The following is a 14,583-nucleotide window of genomic DNA, read 5'->3' as shown; positions in this document are numbered from 1 at the left end:
TTTACGTGGGCTTGATTCTGCAAAATTTATTTCTATTGATAAATATGGACAAATAAGATAGTCCTGCCTTAATGAACTTTGTCAGTTTGTCAAAATGTGTTCCTATGTTTCTCTTCCAATGCAGGTCTTCTTTATAAATTTTCCTACAGGGCTGCTTTGTGGAGAAATCCGAAAGACATATGTAGAGTTTATGAATGTAGGCAAGTGTCCTCTGACTGGAGTGAAAGTTGTCTCTAAACGGCCAGAATTCTTTACCTTTGGTGGCAGTAGCGCTATTTTAACACCACTAAGCCCTTCAGCATCTGAACACTGTAGCGCTTACAAGACTGTTGTTAAGCATTCTACCTCCCTATATTCGCTGACGTCCTCGGCTGATTCTTCAGACTTTGGGGTTGGAACAGGCTGTCAGCCAGAAGTGATAGATGTCCCCCTTCCTGATTCTGTACTGCTCCCTGGAGCTTCAGTACAGCTTCCCATGTGGTTACGTGGTCCAGATGAAGAAGGTGTCCATGAAATAAACTTCTTGTTTTACTATGAAAGTATTAGAAAACACTCAAAAATGTGGTAAGCTTAACATTCTTCCTTACTTCTGAGTTAAGTGGAGTTTTGTTGGGGTGGATCCAGACATGTCCCTCCACAAACAGCAGGATGTCAGCCAGGAATATCTTTCTGCAGAGTGTCCTATTAGCTTATAACAATAGTTTTATTATTGGCTGTAATGTTGAATCCCATTCAATTGGTTATATGCAGACACTTTTGCATGGGCAGAAACCTATATTCTTCTCATTTATTTAATGTGTAAAGCCAGTATTTCCTTTAAATTGCGTGTCTGGGTAGGTTACAAAATTTTGGGGTAAAACAGATTCAATACTTAATTAAATTTGTACCATTTTTAGTCAAATGACTGCTTATAGTCTTCAGATTCTGGATGAACCTGAGTATTATCATTGGGTTTAATTCTAAGCACGCAGATGAATGTATTACATGGAAAACTGGATTTATTTATTATTTAAATTTTAATGCTGCTTTTCCATATACATATGCTTAAAGTACCTCACAACAGAACAAAAATGAAAATCAATACAATGTTATAGTAAAGGTAAAAGGTAAAGGTACCCCTGCCCGTACGGGCCAGTCTTGACAGACTCTGGGGTTATAGTAGCAAATGACAAATCATTTCAAAACATAACATGGCAATCCAACAAATAACTGTTTGATTATATTAAGTTAGCATTTTAAAGTTGTCATAAACAAACCCTCAATGAAAACATAAAAATCTGTATATTTTGAAATAAAAGAATTCTATGCACTTATACATTTGGACACCTCTTAAAACACCTCAGCTACATTTGGCATGAGGCCATGGAGTAGGTTTTTGTCTATTTTTGGATACCAGTGGATACCATTTTGTAACAAAATGGCAGACTACACAGTAGTGTACCACATAGAAAAACAATATACCATAAAATAATATAAAATTCAGAATAAGTGTAAATCACAATGATCAACAGCACACACTGCTGGAATCACAGTTCAGGGAAGGCCTCTGTGATTTTTTTAAAAAGTATTAAGCAAGCACCTGAAGCTAAACGGTTATTGCTTGCCTACTATGAGTAGGAAGGGAGTCCAGTAAGGCAGGTGGCATCAGATATGTGGAACTTTTTAGAGTGAATTGAAACTTGATGCAAAGCTCCTTTCAGTGGGCATGTAGATGCATCAGAGCGAATTTCCCCTCATTTTTAATGCAAACCACATTAATTGTTAGTGAACAATTTCCTGGTGCTGAAGTGCATGTGAGGGAAATACAAAGGTGGTGAAATGTTACATATTTTCTCTTTCTAGTCACAGAGTATTGAGACATACTGCTGTTATTTGTACCAGTCGATCACTGACTGTACGAGCTACCGTATATCGAAGCAATGCTCTTGAGGATGAAAAAGGTGATGGCGACAATATGCTAGTGTTTGTGGATGTGGAAAATATCAATACCGTAAGTCTGCTTAGAACTCGGTCCAACAGTGATTGTATTTTTAAATTGAAGCTTGCTGTCCTCAAAGAAAATGTTGGGAGTGTGTAAGATATCCTTAGGTGTGAAAAGAATGCACACACCCCTGCTTGAAGGCAGGATCATAGAACCTTTAAAGGAAGTTGTTGTTCCTTCCCCTGGAGCTTCAGTTTGCTCAGAGCACATTGCTTATCTTTGTCTTCTCTAACTTTGACTTTTTAATATATATTTATAGATATGTGCATAGTCTCTTAAAACTAATTTTCAAAAACTAATTTTACTGGATTGAAAGTTCAGAACAGGCATAGGCAAACTCGGCCCTCCAGATGTTTTGAGACTACAATTCCCATCATCCCTGACCACTGGTCCTGTTAGCTAGGGATGATGGGAATTGTAGTCCCAAACATCTGTAGGGCCAGAGTTTGCCTATGCCTGGTTCAGAATAAAGTAATTTTAGTATCATTCCCTGTTCTATTGAACCTTTGGTGATGCAGATGTTTAACTTCTAACAGTATCTAGGGTAGGGTGAATTTAGAAATGTCACTTTATAGTATTCAGCTTCATTATGCATAATTAAAATAATTGGCCTGTTCTGAACCTCTTCAGACGTCATTTTCTCTCTAGGGGTCTAGCTTGGGAGAGATTGGAGTGTGCTTCTGCCAAATGGGCCTCCACATCTGTACCTCACTTGGTTTGCTATGGAGGGAAGTGAATAACCAGATTTAAGAGGTTCTGTGCCTTTGTTCCTCTGAGATTAAAATCTCTAGGCAGAGGGTTTAAACTTGTAGTGTTAAGAGAGATCTCCACATTCAAATGAATGCAGGATCTTCCGATTCAGTTGCTTTCTTTTATCCACAACGAAGGGAGTAGAGGAACAAGCTGACAACCTTAAGGCCCACTTCTAGACTCTCTCCAGGCATGAACCTGGCCAGGTGGAGATAATGTGATTAAGCAGGGCTTTGTTTATTTCATTTTTTCAGTGGACAGATTAAAATAGGTGTGGAAAATGTGAATGATGAAATCTGGAAGATCTTCAGGTGCCACGACTCACACTCTCTCTTTTTATATGTAAACTTTACTTGAGTTACTAACTCTTGCAGTGTATTAAATTCTATTGAGCAAATGCAGCCAGAGTTGAATTAGGGACAATTAGGTATCCTTAAAGTATACACCGGCTTAAAGTGCTTCCTGACAGGGCCTTTTATGGCAAGCAGGCCATTGAGATTTGATTTTTCTGTGTGCATGTTTGGCATGTTAGATTGTGTACATACATGTTCCTCACCCCACAATCATAGATTGCTGTCCAGTACTAGTGGGCGAAATTTGATGGAATGTTTCTGGAGGTTTTTTTTGTCCCTACACTGTCCTTTTTCTGTTCTGGAAGCACCATTTTGTGAATTGTCCTGATCTAACCTTTTCAGAAAGGTGCATGAATATAAATACTAAATATCTTGAGTAATATCAAGTTATTGAAAATTTTCTAATATATGTCTTAAATAAATTTTCATCTCTTATCTCTCTTTTTGGTGCTTGCTTATTAGAGTGAAGCTGGTGTAAAAGAATTTCACATAGTACAAGTATCTAGTAACAGCAAGAACTGGAAATTACAGGAATCCATAAATCTGTCTGAAGACAAAGGTTTGTGAATTGTAGAAGTAGATATGGTAGTTCAAATTCTGTTTTGTATAAATGTTTAGGCTTGGATCCTAAGAACTGCAAGTTCAGCTCATCAAATGGAACTTTCCTGCTTCCTTTTGACTGCAGCTCCCTGCACCCCCAAAAACTGTTCCTGAGGGTCTGTAGGACATTATTTAATGTGGGGGGGGGGGGAGAAAACAGTAGTTGTGCCTGGGAAGTGGTGGGAAAGTTCTGGGCTAGAAAAGTTCTGGACCAGAAATTGTAACATGTCACAAGTAAAAGATTTAGAAGCACAAGAAGAATTTTTGTTAAGTACTTGAAGAATAATAATAGTATTACCCTAAAACACACACACACACGTTTGTGATTATGCTGCTGTGTGTAAAATATGTGAGCTTAACAGTTATGATGTTAAAGAGTAAACTTATATGACATGAGAAGCAATCCATATTTGGTCATTCCTTCTAGCAGATATTAAGCTGGCTAACAGAGAGAAAGGAAAATTGTGCTTGAAAGCAGTAAGATGCAAGCATTCAGTAGGTAAGTATTCAGTTTTTTGGAGTATAATATTTCTATAATTAAATCTTCAATCATTTTTATGGGCTAACATTTTTCTCCCTTTTCATTTGTAGAAAATTATACATTTGCAGATATCGTTTTTGGAAGTGAACAGGTATACATGTCATTTTTTTAATGCATTTATATATTGGTGTAATATAACCACATGAACAAAGCATTTATTCCAATATATGATCTTGGGTGATGGAAAAATAAACCTTGCTAAATCTAAAACACAGAAAAGTCAATGGTCCAAGTACCCATGTACTGAATAATAAAAGTAAAAATAAAGTATTGATATGTTTTATGTAGTTACTCACAAAGCTCAGGAGCGCTAATGTGCCTAAAGGCATTTTAAAAACCTGTGATAATTACTCAAGTACAGTCACAGTCTCTCTTCCACATTGTATATACAGTTTTAGACATAAGCAGAATATGACCACGATCAATGTGCACGTCTGAATATTTCTTTATTCAGAACAACTCTGCTGAACTGAACTGCTTTTTAAAAGTGAAGTGTGTGAGTGCACAATTACAAGCATACAGTGGTACCATTTGCCTTTTTAAATGAAATTCTTGCAGTAAATCCCCAGACTTTTGGAACTAGAGGAACATGATGTAATTCTGTGGAATTACAATTTGAGAGGCAACCTCTGAATGCACATCACTCTTGGATTACAGTTTATAGTCTGTTTTTTAAACAAATGTTTTACTGGCTATTTCTGAAGAACAACACCTCTGTTCCCTTTTTTCATAGATAATCAGTTCAACCAGTCCATGTGCAGATTTCTTTTTCCGAAGCTTATATTCTGACTTAAAAAGAACTCGATCACAGCAAAGTGTGCACACATCACAAGGAGCTGCAAAACCATCTCCTGACAATGCTGTCAGACTAATACAGAAGTGCAGTGAGGTGGATTTGAACATCATTGTACTTTGGAAAGTATGTATAAAATATAAAATATTTCCACAGATAAGCAAAACAGTACAACCTAAGTGCACAAAACAGTAGAGATGCTGCTTAATATTATTGACTGACACAGACCTAGGAGACTAGGCCCATTTTAAAATACTTCCTAAAGGATAGCATTGCCACCCCCTGGTGAATGTGTCTGGAGATGAAGTTCCACAATTGGACTGCATCAGAGAACATCCTGTTTCCAGTAACCGCCCACTTAACTACATGTTTTAAAATATGTCATTTTAAGGGTTCTTTATAAATGTGTTTAATAACCAAATAAAAGTATTGGTATGGCTATACTCTGTTAACACTACTCAACAATATATTTTACAGTAGATCTATAACAGGTTATTATTTTAACCATATTTGTGTCCATTCTTAGCTGTCAGTATTTGGAAAATTCCTGTTACAACTTACAATTTCATTTATGTTGTGATCTTTTTCAACCTTTTCCTCAAACAGGCATATGTGGTGGAGGATAACAAGCAACTCATTTTGGAAGGACAGCATCATGTTGTGCTTCATACAGTAGGGAAGGAGGCATTTTCTTTCCCTCAAAAGCAGGTATCATGGAAGAATTACTTTTTTTTGTTTTTAAGAAAAGCAAGGGTTTGTTTTTTTACATAAAAGCTTTATTGCAGTCCATAGACCCCAAAATACACAGTACAACAATAGTATATATCAGCAGTTATTAAGGTGTAAAATCGGCCTTGCTAGCATTTTAATAGATGAACTTTGAGAAATATTTGGGAGGAGGAAATCTCCTTGACCAGATGGATCTCAGGCAGAATTCTATAACATAGTATATATTAGAAGTTCCATTATTAAGAACACAATGAATGTAGGAGTACTGAGATACTGCCAAACACTTGGAATGAAGGTTGGACTAGAGTACTGCATGGGGGGGATGTGAAGAAGGGCTATTGTATCAACCTGTTTTCTTGAAGCATGTCTAAATAAAAGTTATTTTGAGTCAAGTGCAAACATAATGATGACTTCCTTCCACCTATAGATCATGACTCAACCTCAGAAAATGTTTCCTCCCTGGTGCACATATTAATCACGATTAAGGCCAGCCAGGATTTCCCTTAGCAAAATATCTTTAACTAACTTTAATTAGCATATTTGTGCATGGTGGAATATATTATCTTGCTCTTATACCTTTGTTTTTTTAGGGTTTTAAAAAAATACTCGGGAATTCTGACTGGGAAGACTTGGAACAGGTATGGGAATCCAGGGGAAAGATACATTTCTATAGTGCTGTATGGTCACCATTTCTGTTATCTGTTTTAATAACCTGCTGTTACCTCATCCTCCCTCCTCACCAAACAAGCTTTGTGTCACCACAAATAGCTTGATCTCTGCTTTTGACTTCCTTGCCTTTGAATAAATTCTTGGGAGGCTTGACACTCACACTGCTTTTAAAATTCTATTCTCCATGTAGGAAATTTATATATGCTCTTTTCCCATCCCTTCCCCAATTTGTGCATAAAGTGATATAGAGAATGACCCTACACCAGATTCTCAATAAGAATTGAGTTCTTTCATGAGTAAAAGTATTTGGGGTTAGGTTGTTCTTTTGCTTAACTATAGTGTCATTTCCCCCCACAAAGCTTAACTATCGGTAGCCTGTGCAATTCTTTAAGAGGCAGTGTAACACAGGCGATAATCTGTCCCAGTGAACAGTAGAGGTGCCATATTCTCCGCTATCTGCAACTTCCAGGTTAACCTCAAAGGCACATAAAGTGCCTATCAGTAATTTTCTCTGGAGGTTACTAGCACATGAACAACAGTAGTCAAGCTGTCCCAGTCCAAAAATGGGTCATAGATGTCTTACCATCCCAAGCTGGTAAAAAGCACTTGTAGCCACTGAAACCACCTGGGCCTTCATTCACAAGGTGACACTGAAAAGACAAAGTTATTAGGTGTTTTGAGTCCAGGAAGTATGAAGAGAGCCCATAATGGACACGGTTGCAGTCCTCTGGAAGGAACAAGTTTGGAGCTTGTGGGGTAGTCCTGGATCCAGTGCCGTCACTTGAGGCCCAGGTGGTCTCAGTGGTGAGGGGTGCCCATTTCCAGCCCTGCCTGTTTTGCCTGCTGTGGCTCATTTTGGACAGAGATAGTTTGGCCATGGTACTCTATGCTCTGGTAACTTCCAGATTGGATGATTATTGCAATGTATCCTATGCAGGGAAGTGCTTGTAGATAACTTGGAAACTTCAACGGGTCCAAAATGCAGTGGGTAGGGTTGCCTTTAGAACTCATCTTGGACTACTGCAATGCACTCTATGTGGGGCTACCTTTGAAGGTGACCCGGAAACGGCAATTAATCCAGAATGCGGCAGCTAGACGAGTGACTGGGAGTGGCCGCCGGTACCACATAACACTGGTCCTGAGAGATCTGCATTGGCTCCCAGTACATTTCCGAGTACAATTCAAAGTGTTGGTGCTGACCTTTAAAGCTCTAAACAGCCTTGGCCCAGTATACCTGAAGGAGCATCTCCACCTTCATCGTTCAGCCTGGACACTGAGATCCAGTGCCGAGGGCCTTCTGGCAGTTCCCTCATTGCGAGAAGTGAGGTTACAGGGAACCAGACAGAGGGCCTTCTCGGTAGTGGCGCCCACCCTGTGGAACACCCTCCCTTCAGATGTGAAGGAAATAAGCAGCTATCCTATCTTTAAAAGACATCTGAAGGCAGCCATGTTTAGGGAAGTTTTTAATATTTAATGCTGTATTGTTTTTAACACTCGATTGGGAGCTGCCCAGAGTGGCTGGGGAAACTCAGCCAGGTGGGCGGGGTATAAATAAATTATTATTATTATTATTATTATTATTGTTGTTGTTGTTGTTGTTGTCTAACCACTTTTCTTAAGAATACACATTGCCACTTTGTTTCTGGGTCCAATTCAAGTTGCTCTTGCTAGTGTTTAAAGCCCTAATTGACTTAGGCTCCAAATAACTGAAAGATTGCCTCCTTCCCTATGGTTCCTCTTGGGTGTTAAGATCAGCAGAGGGGGCCCTCTTGGTTGTTTCATCTCCTGCAGAAGTTTGATCGTATTGGACATTTCTTCTGCATTTGTTTTAAAGAAAGAATCAATGAACAGTTTTTTTCCTCTTACATGATTTGAATAAAATCTCTTTATGTATTTCTCACATGCGGGATTGAGTTCTTCTTGATTTTATACGACTTTGCTTATTTAACACTTGTATTCCAGGAGTCATCAGAGATAGGGCTCTTCAATTTTTTTCGGCCAGAAAACACACCGGTACCTGCTAGGCCATCTCTGGATCAGTTTTCCAGCCTTATTAAAACTAGTCTTCATTATCCAGAAACCTATAACCACCCATTTCATCAAAAAAGGTTTGGATGCTTCTTTGTTCTAATTTAAGGAATTTAGATATTGTTGAATGTGATGCAAGTAGTCTTCAGTGGAAGAACTATGCAGTGCAACACTGAACTACAAAGAACGAAAAGAAATGACCATTGTAATAGTTAGCCTTTAATTTTAATAGTTATTTAAAATTTAAAGGCTATTTTCCATCACTGTTAAATAATATCACAAAGGCCTCTTTAGAAGCGGAGTATTTGGGAGGGATCTTGAGTATGGGAAGCTGGTGTAATTCTTTTTTGCTGACATAAATTCTGCTGGGTTGCTAGGTCACATGATCAAGCTGAATGGTGTAAGGATCCACAATAAGTCGGCCCTGCCTGGTCCTGCCCCCACCGCTCCCCCAGGATGCCCATTTTCGGGACTTAGACTGGTGTAAATTCTGTTGGTCCTTCTGGCTAAGCTGAAGATCCACCACATCCTAACTAACTCATTGAATTAGATCTGGGGTTAGGCTTCCCTCCTTTGCATTCTCAAATTTTGAATAAATTCAAGAGCTGAAAGAACCATGGGAGTTTCTCATGCTAAAGATCATTTTGTAAATCAAAACTTCAGCCAACATAAACTAAGAACAACCTCATTCAAAATGTTGCCTTCTCTTATTGTGTTTTAACACCCCATGTAAGGTGGGGGTGGAGATATGGTCATGTGTCTAGTTCAGCAAAGAAGGGTACAGCAGCCTCTGCTTCAGAGTGCTGCATTCTCTTTGGTTAAACACTTGTTTCTAGCCTCATGTTGTCACTTTGCATTTGAACCCAGAAAGGAGAATGGAGGCTGTTGCAGAGCAGCTTCATTATAATTTCCCATCTAGCTGAAGAATAATGATTCCTTTCTTTATTAAGAATTGTGGATAAGTCAAAAGTAGCCTCACATGTTGATAGGTTGCCTGAGCATTTTGGCACAAGAGCATAATGTGCTATAGATAATTCTGCCATCAGTGGACAATCCCTGCTCCAGAGACCTTGAAATTGAAAGATGTTTGTGAACAAACACAGGTAACATAGCTAAGATTTATTTTGGTGATTTATTTTGGAATTATAACTGAAGGGTTTGGCCTCTGGCTGATTTTAAGTGAACAGAAGTCTTTTTCATTCTTGTTAATAAAGGTGCATATTGTGTTGTGTAGTTGTGTTTTCCAAAGTCAGAAGTATCAGGACAAAGCTTCTAATGAGACTTTTCTTTTGTAGCCTTTGTATAGTACCAGTCACTCTTCTACTTTCAAATTGCTCTCAGGCCGATGTTGATGTGATCATTGACTTGCGACATAAAACAACAAGGTAATATTCTAAAGCTAAATTTGATGTTAATGAAGCAAATCAAATTTAGATATTCACCTCTAGACAACATATCTTAATTAAAAGGGAAACCTCCTCTCTGTGTATGAACCACTTACTTCAATCTAAAGGTTTATTGAAGGCAGTGGAAAAGTTACAAATGATGAAGGAGAAATGTTATCTAAAATTTCAGCTCAACAGTTTCAAATCTCTACTCACTTGCAAAGCTTCCTGGGTGATATTGTTGCAAGCAGTATCTTTCAGCCAGTATCTCTCATCACAAACTTACGATAAAAAGAGTTGGGAATCATGTTTGCAGCCCAGACCTTGGAGGGGGGGGGATAACAGTGTAATAAATTAGTAAGTAACTAAGTACTTCACATGTTTTTCCAATTTATTATTTTGTGTTATGTAGGAGTGATTCAGAGGATTCCTTGTTAGATCCTACTCTGAAATATTATTGTGAGGAAAGTCAATCCAGTTTGTTGACTCTGACATTCATAATCTGTTGAGGGAGATGTGTCTGGTTTTACTCCTCATATTATTTCCTTTGGTTCTCTAACATGCGCACACACATGCACACACACAGTGACATCAGTACAGTTCCAGAATGTGTTTCCACATATTGGACACTGTTGATGTTTCAGGACTTAGCAATTATAAATGTGTACTGTTGCAAAATTCAACCACAAAACTGGGAAAGCAACACTGGCAGGAAAAGGGGAGGAGGGAACTCCCAAGTGCTTAAAATGAGATTTATTCCAAGCCCAACACATATACTGGACTAAATCTTTGCTTGGAGGGTCTCTTGCATTTAAGAATTGCTGCTAAAACATGTCTCTGAGTAAGAATTTGTTCTGAAACATGTTGGGCATAAATATTATTTCATGCACCTAAACTTCCCTCCCTACTTTTTTCCCCTTACCAAATTCATAACATAAAAGAAAAAACCTTGTGCGTTGTTTGTAGTATAGATGACAACCAATTATGCGATTGTGCATGTGTGCACAGCACTGAACCTGAAAGTGGCAGAAAACGTCACAGAAAAGGGGGGCAGGGCACACTTATATGTGCTCTGCTGGTGCACGCAGGGCCCAGGAACGGAACCCCCCTATTAAATGGTTGTTGACTGTAATGCTCCTTGAATTGAGTAAGGAAATACATGTTCTCCTTGAGTTCTTGGTGGTCTTAGATACCATTGACCACAGTATCCTTTTGGGAAGGCTTGGGAAGGTGGGATTTGGGGCAGTGTACTTCTTCTCCTACCTCCCAGGCCATTTCCAGAAAGTAGTTGGAGTGGGGGGCATGGCTCAACACCATTGGAGTTTCCCTGTGGTGTCCTGCAGGGTTCACCCTTGTCCCCCATGATATTTCACAACTCTCTGTAGCCACTGGGGGCTGTCATAAGGAGATATGAAGTGAAGTGTCACCAGTATGCAGATGATACCCAACTCTATAGTTCTGTTCCAACTGAATTGGGAGAGGGGGCTGAAGTCCAAGACTGGTGCTGTGATGGGCTGGATGTTGGCCAACAAATGAAAATTACTGATGTGTTCAAGTTCTCACGTTTAGGAGGTGGAACTAGATGGGGCTGTATTTCCCTTGAAATAGCAGGTTTGTAGGGTGGGGGTATCCAGCGTCATCACTGGAAACTTAGGTAGCTAGGAATGTCTATTTCCATCTCCAGCGAGTTCATGAAATACAACACCTTTTGGACAGAAATGACTTGGCCGTGCTACTCCACGCTCTGGTAACTTCCAGACTAGATTATTGCCATTCGCTCTATGTGGGACTACTCTTGAAAACTACTCGGAAATTTCAATGTTGCTTTTTAAACTTCTGTAACCTGCCCTGGAACCTTGTGGTGAAAGGTGGGTAAGAATTGAAATAGTAGTAATAGGCTGCAAACTTTGGAATGCATTAAACTGAAATTCCTTGTGGTGTGGATAAATAAGCAAAAAGCTAGTATAAATATAACTGGTTTTATTATATCCCAGCATGCTTTGATTAAATTATTGAATCACTGTCACTTTGGCTAAGTTACTCATAGGTTAATACTAACACTTTGGGGCATGAACCGAAGAATATGACATGTTTTCTCTTTTCCAGTCCAGAAACACTTGAAATCCATGGTTCATTTACTTGGCTTGGGCAAACACAATACAAGCTTCAACTGAAAAGCCAGGAAGTATCCAGCCTGCAGTTAAAGGCCTGTTTCGTCCACACAGGAGTTTATAATCTTGGAACCCCACGAGTTTTTGCCAAGCTTTCGGACCAGGTTACTTTGTTTGAAACAAGTCAGCAGAACTCGATGCCAGCACTGATCATCATTGGCAATGTTTGACTTGCTGCAGGTTTATTTAAAACCAAAAAGAAAAGAAGTGTTTTGAGTACTGTTACTTACTTCATTACTTTTAACCTGCAACCTTGGCATATGAACTGTTAAAATAGTGTAGATAAAATTCCAAACTATTACAAGTACTTGTCTCCTTCTGTTTCATAATGCCTGGTACATTAGACTTGACAGAACATTTATTTTTTAAAAAGTATTCCATTAATTAAGTGGAAATACACAATATTACTGGTGATATCCAATGTTAGTCATGCTCAGAACAAACCCAATGAAATCAATTGACTTAATTTCTGTGAGTCTACTCCATGTAACTTAATTGGATATCATCCTCCTCGTAACAGAATTGGAAACTCCTATATACCTTAGACCCTGTCAATTGCAGCCATACTGCTGTTAAAACCTGTGTTAATATTTGTGGCTGCATTAGGAAGCAATTTAGGGCACAGACCCCTGCTGGCATTTTTATTTGTTTGTTTGTTTGTTCATGAACCATCTTTTCATAACATTTCTGTGAAGTTCAGTAAGATACAAAAATAAATCCTACCCAGTTTTTCATTTTCCACTTTTAAAAAAAGTGAAATTGGGATTTCTTTCATATTCTGATAGCCAGTCCTCTTTGCAAACTGCATATAACTCCACTTAATATCCTTTAAAAGCAGAAAATCCCAGTTTAGATATGTTCTCATTCATCTCAGTACAAAATGCACTATTTCACAACCATTAAAGTTTGTCATGTAAACACATCCACTTTATTATGTAACTATAACAATTCAGATGATCTGTTTAAATTACCAGTTAATTAAGCTTTTCGAGAAATGTATTATATTTATAACAAATGTGCTGTAAATAGAATAAAATGTGCACCATATTCACTGTATTGATTTATTTCATAATGTTTCTGAAATGATGACAGAAATTAAGTAGATTCCTGTTAATGGTTTGTTCTGGACCGTTGTCTTGCCTCAGTAATGAAGCAGATGAGAGCCAAGAAATTGAAGCTCAGTCCAGATCAAGATTGAGACACAAGACACTGTTAGTAGGCGGTACCTTAGACCAGATGGATGGGAGGTGGCTTGCTCTTGATGGGGTAACACTCCCTCTGGAGGAATGGGTATGTAGTTTGGGGGTCCTTCTGGATCCACTGCTGTTGCTTGAGGTGCAGGTGGCCTCGGTGGTGCGGAGTGCCTTCCATCAGCTTTGTCTGGTGGCCCAGCTGCACCAGGATCTGGACACAAATAGCCTAACTTCTATATTCTTTGTTCTGGTAACCTCTAGGTTACATTACTGCTTCACATAATATGTGGGGCTGCCTCTGAAAAATGTTTGGCAGCCTCAACTGGTGCAGAATTTGGCAGCCAGGTTGTTCACCAGGACAAGACGGTTTAAGCATATAACACTGATTCTAGTCCAACTGCACTGACTGCAAGTTTCTGGGCACAATTAAAAATTCTGGTTTTTGACCTATAAAGCCTTAAATGGTTCAGGACTGCAGTACCTCAAGGACCACCTTTCCCCATATGACCTGGACCCCGTGATCATCATAGAGGCCTCCACTAGAGTTCTAGAGGGCAACATGAGAACATCCCTTTTCTGTGGTGGCTGCCTGATCTCCCCAGGGAGGCTTGCCTTGCACTTTTACTGCATATCTTTTAAGTGCCAGGTGAAAATGTTTCTCTGTAACCAGGCCTTTGGCTGATTACACATTCTATAGGCTTTTAAGTGTGTTTGTGGGATGGGGTGTTACTGGTTTCTTTGGGTCTTTTTATGTATTTGTGTTTTCATTTTGTATATGTTGTGAATCACCCTGTGATCTTTGGATGAAGGGCAGCACACAAGTTTAATAAATAATAATAAGTTAAGTGAAACAGAGTTGTAGGTTTGGGGTTTGAAGTGAGGAGCCCCAGTTCTGTGTATCCTCGGATTGACAGTTCACCCATGTAGGACCACCCCCAGCCAAAAAGGATTCTGCAAAGAGGTTCGCAAGTTGGCTGGGGACAAATTAGGAGCAGCTAAAGCACTCCAATGTGAAGCTGGTTTGACAAACAACACATCAAACATGAACAGGATGATTATGCATTTTGGATAATGTATGATCATGGATTAAAATCTCAGCACAGGAAATGCAGCAGGTGCACAATAAACGGGAATGTGAACAACACCTGGGCAACAATTCCTTCACCAGGGAAGCAAAACAAAACAAAACAAAACAAAACAAAACAAAACAAAACAAAACAAAACACCCCTTTCAAAATGAGCCAGAAGTACTGTCAAACAAATCAGGCATTCCTTTCTCTGTTTGAGTCTAGAGGAAAATCAGAGTAACACACACACCAAAACACTGCTTCAAAGTGAACCAGAAACTACCTTCGACAGTGTCTCAAGAAGGGACTTTCAGGATTAGTTT

At 39.0% G+C, this 14,583-nt stretch overlaps 1 protein-coding gene across 10 annotated transcripts in view; it reads left to right on the top strand.

Moving 5' to 3' along the window:
• TRAPPC8 (trafficking protein particle complex subunit 8) overlaps nucleotides 1–13,047 on the top strand; it is a gene marked incomplete at its 3' end in the record, with an annotated part of 59,168 nt that extends 46,121 nt beyond the window's left edge. For 5 of the 10 annotated variants that reach the window (XM_079984857.1, XM_079984854.1, XM_079984862.1 and 2 more), the window contains 11 exons: nucleotides 125–564; nucleotides 1,843–1,990; nucleotides 3,547–3,643; nucleotides 4,112–4,183; nucleotides 4,276–4,316; nucleotides 4,959–5,144; nucleotides 5,625–5,726; nucleotides 6,338–6,385; nucleotides 8,379–8,524; nucleotides 9,740–9,829; nucleotides 11,936–13,047. In XM_079984857.1, the coding sequence (XP_079840983.1) occupies nucleotides 125–564; nucleotides 1,843–1,990; nucleotides 3,547–3,643; nucleotides 4,112–4,183; nucleotides 4,276–4,316; nucleotides 4,959–5,144; nucleotides 5,625–5,726; nucleotides 6,338–6,385; nucleotides 8,379–8,524; nucleotides 9,740–9,829; nucleotides 11,936–12,170 (1,605 nt within the window). The remainder of the gene's footprint in view (nucleotides 1–124; nucleotides 565–1,842; nucleotides 1,991–3,546; nucleotides 3,644–4,111; nucleotides 4,184–4,275; nucleotides 4,317–4,958; nucleotides 5,145–5,624; nucleotides 5,727–6,337; nucleotides 6,386–8,378; nucleotides 8,525–9,739; nucleotides 9,830–11,935) is intronic. The other 5 variants (XM_079984858.1, XM_079984856.1, XM_079984861.1 and 2 more) reach the window with 2 other exon arrangements.
• Between the last annotated feature and the right edge of the window lie 1,536 nt (nucleotides 13,048–14,583).

Source organism: Podarcis cretensis, assembly GCF_951804945.1.
Source record: "Podarcis cretensis genome assembly, chromosome: 7".
NCBI lineage: Eukaryota > Metazoa > Chordata > Lepidosauria > Squamata > Lacertidae > Podarcis > Podarcis cretensis.
This window is presented reverse-complemented; position numbering and strand designations above follow the sequence as displayed.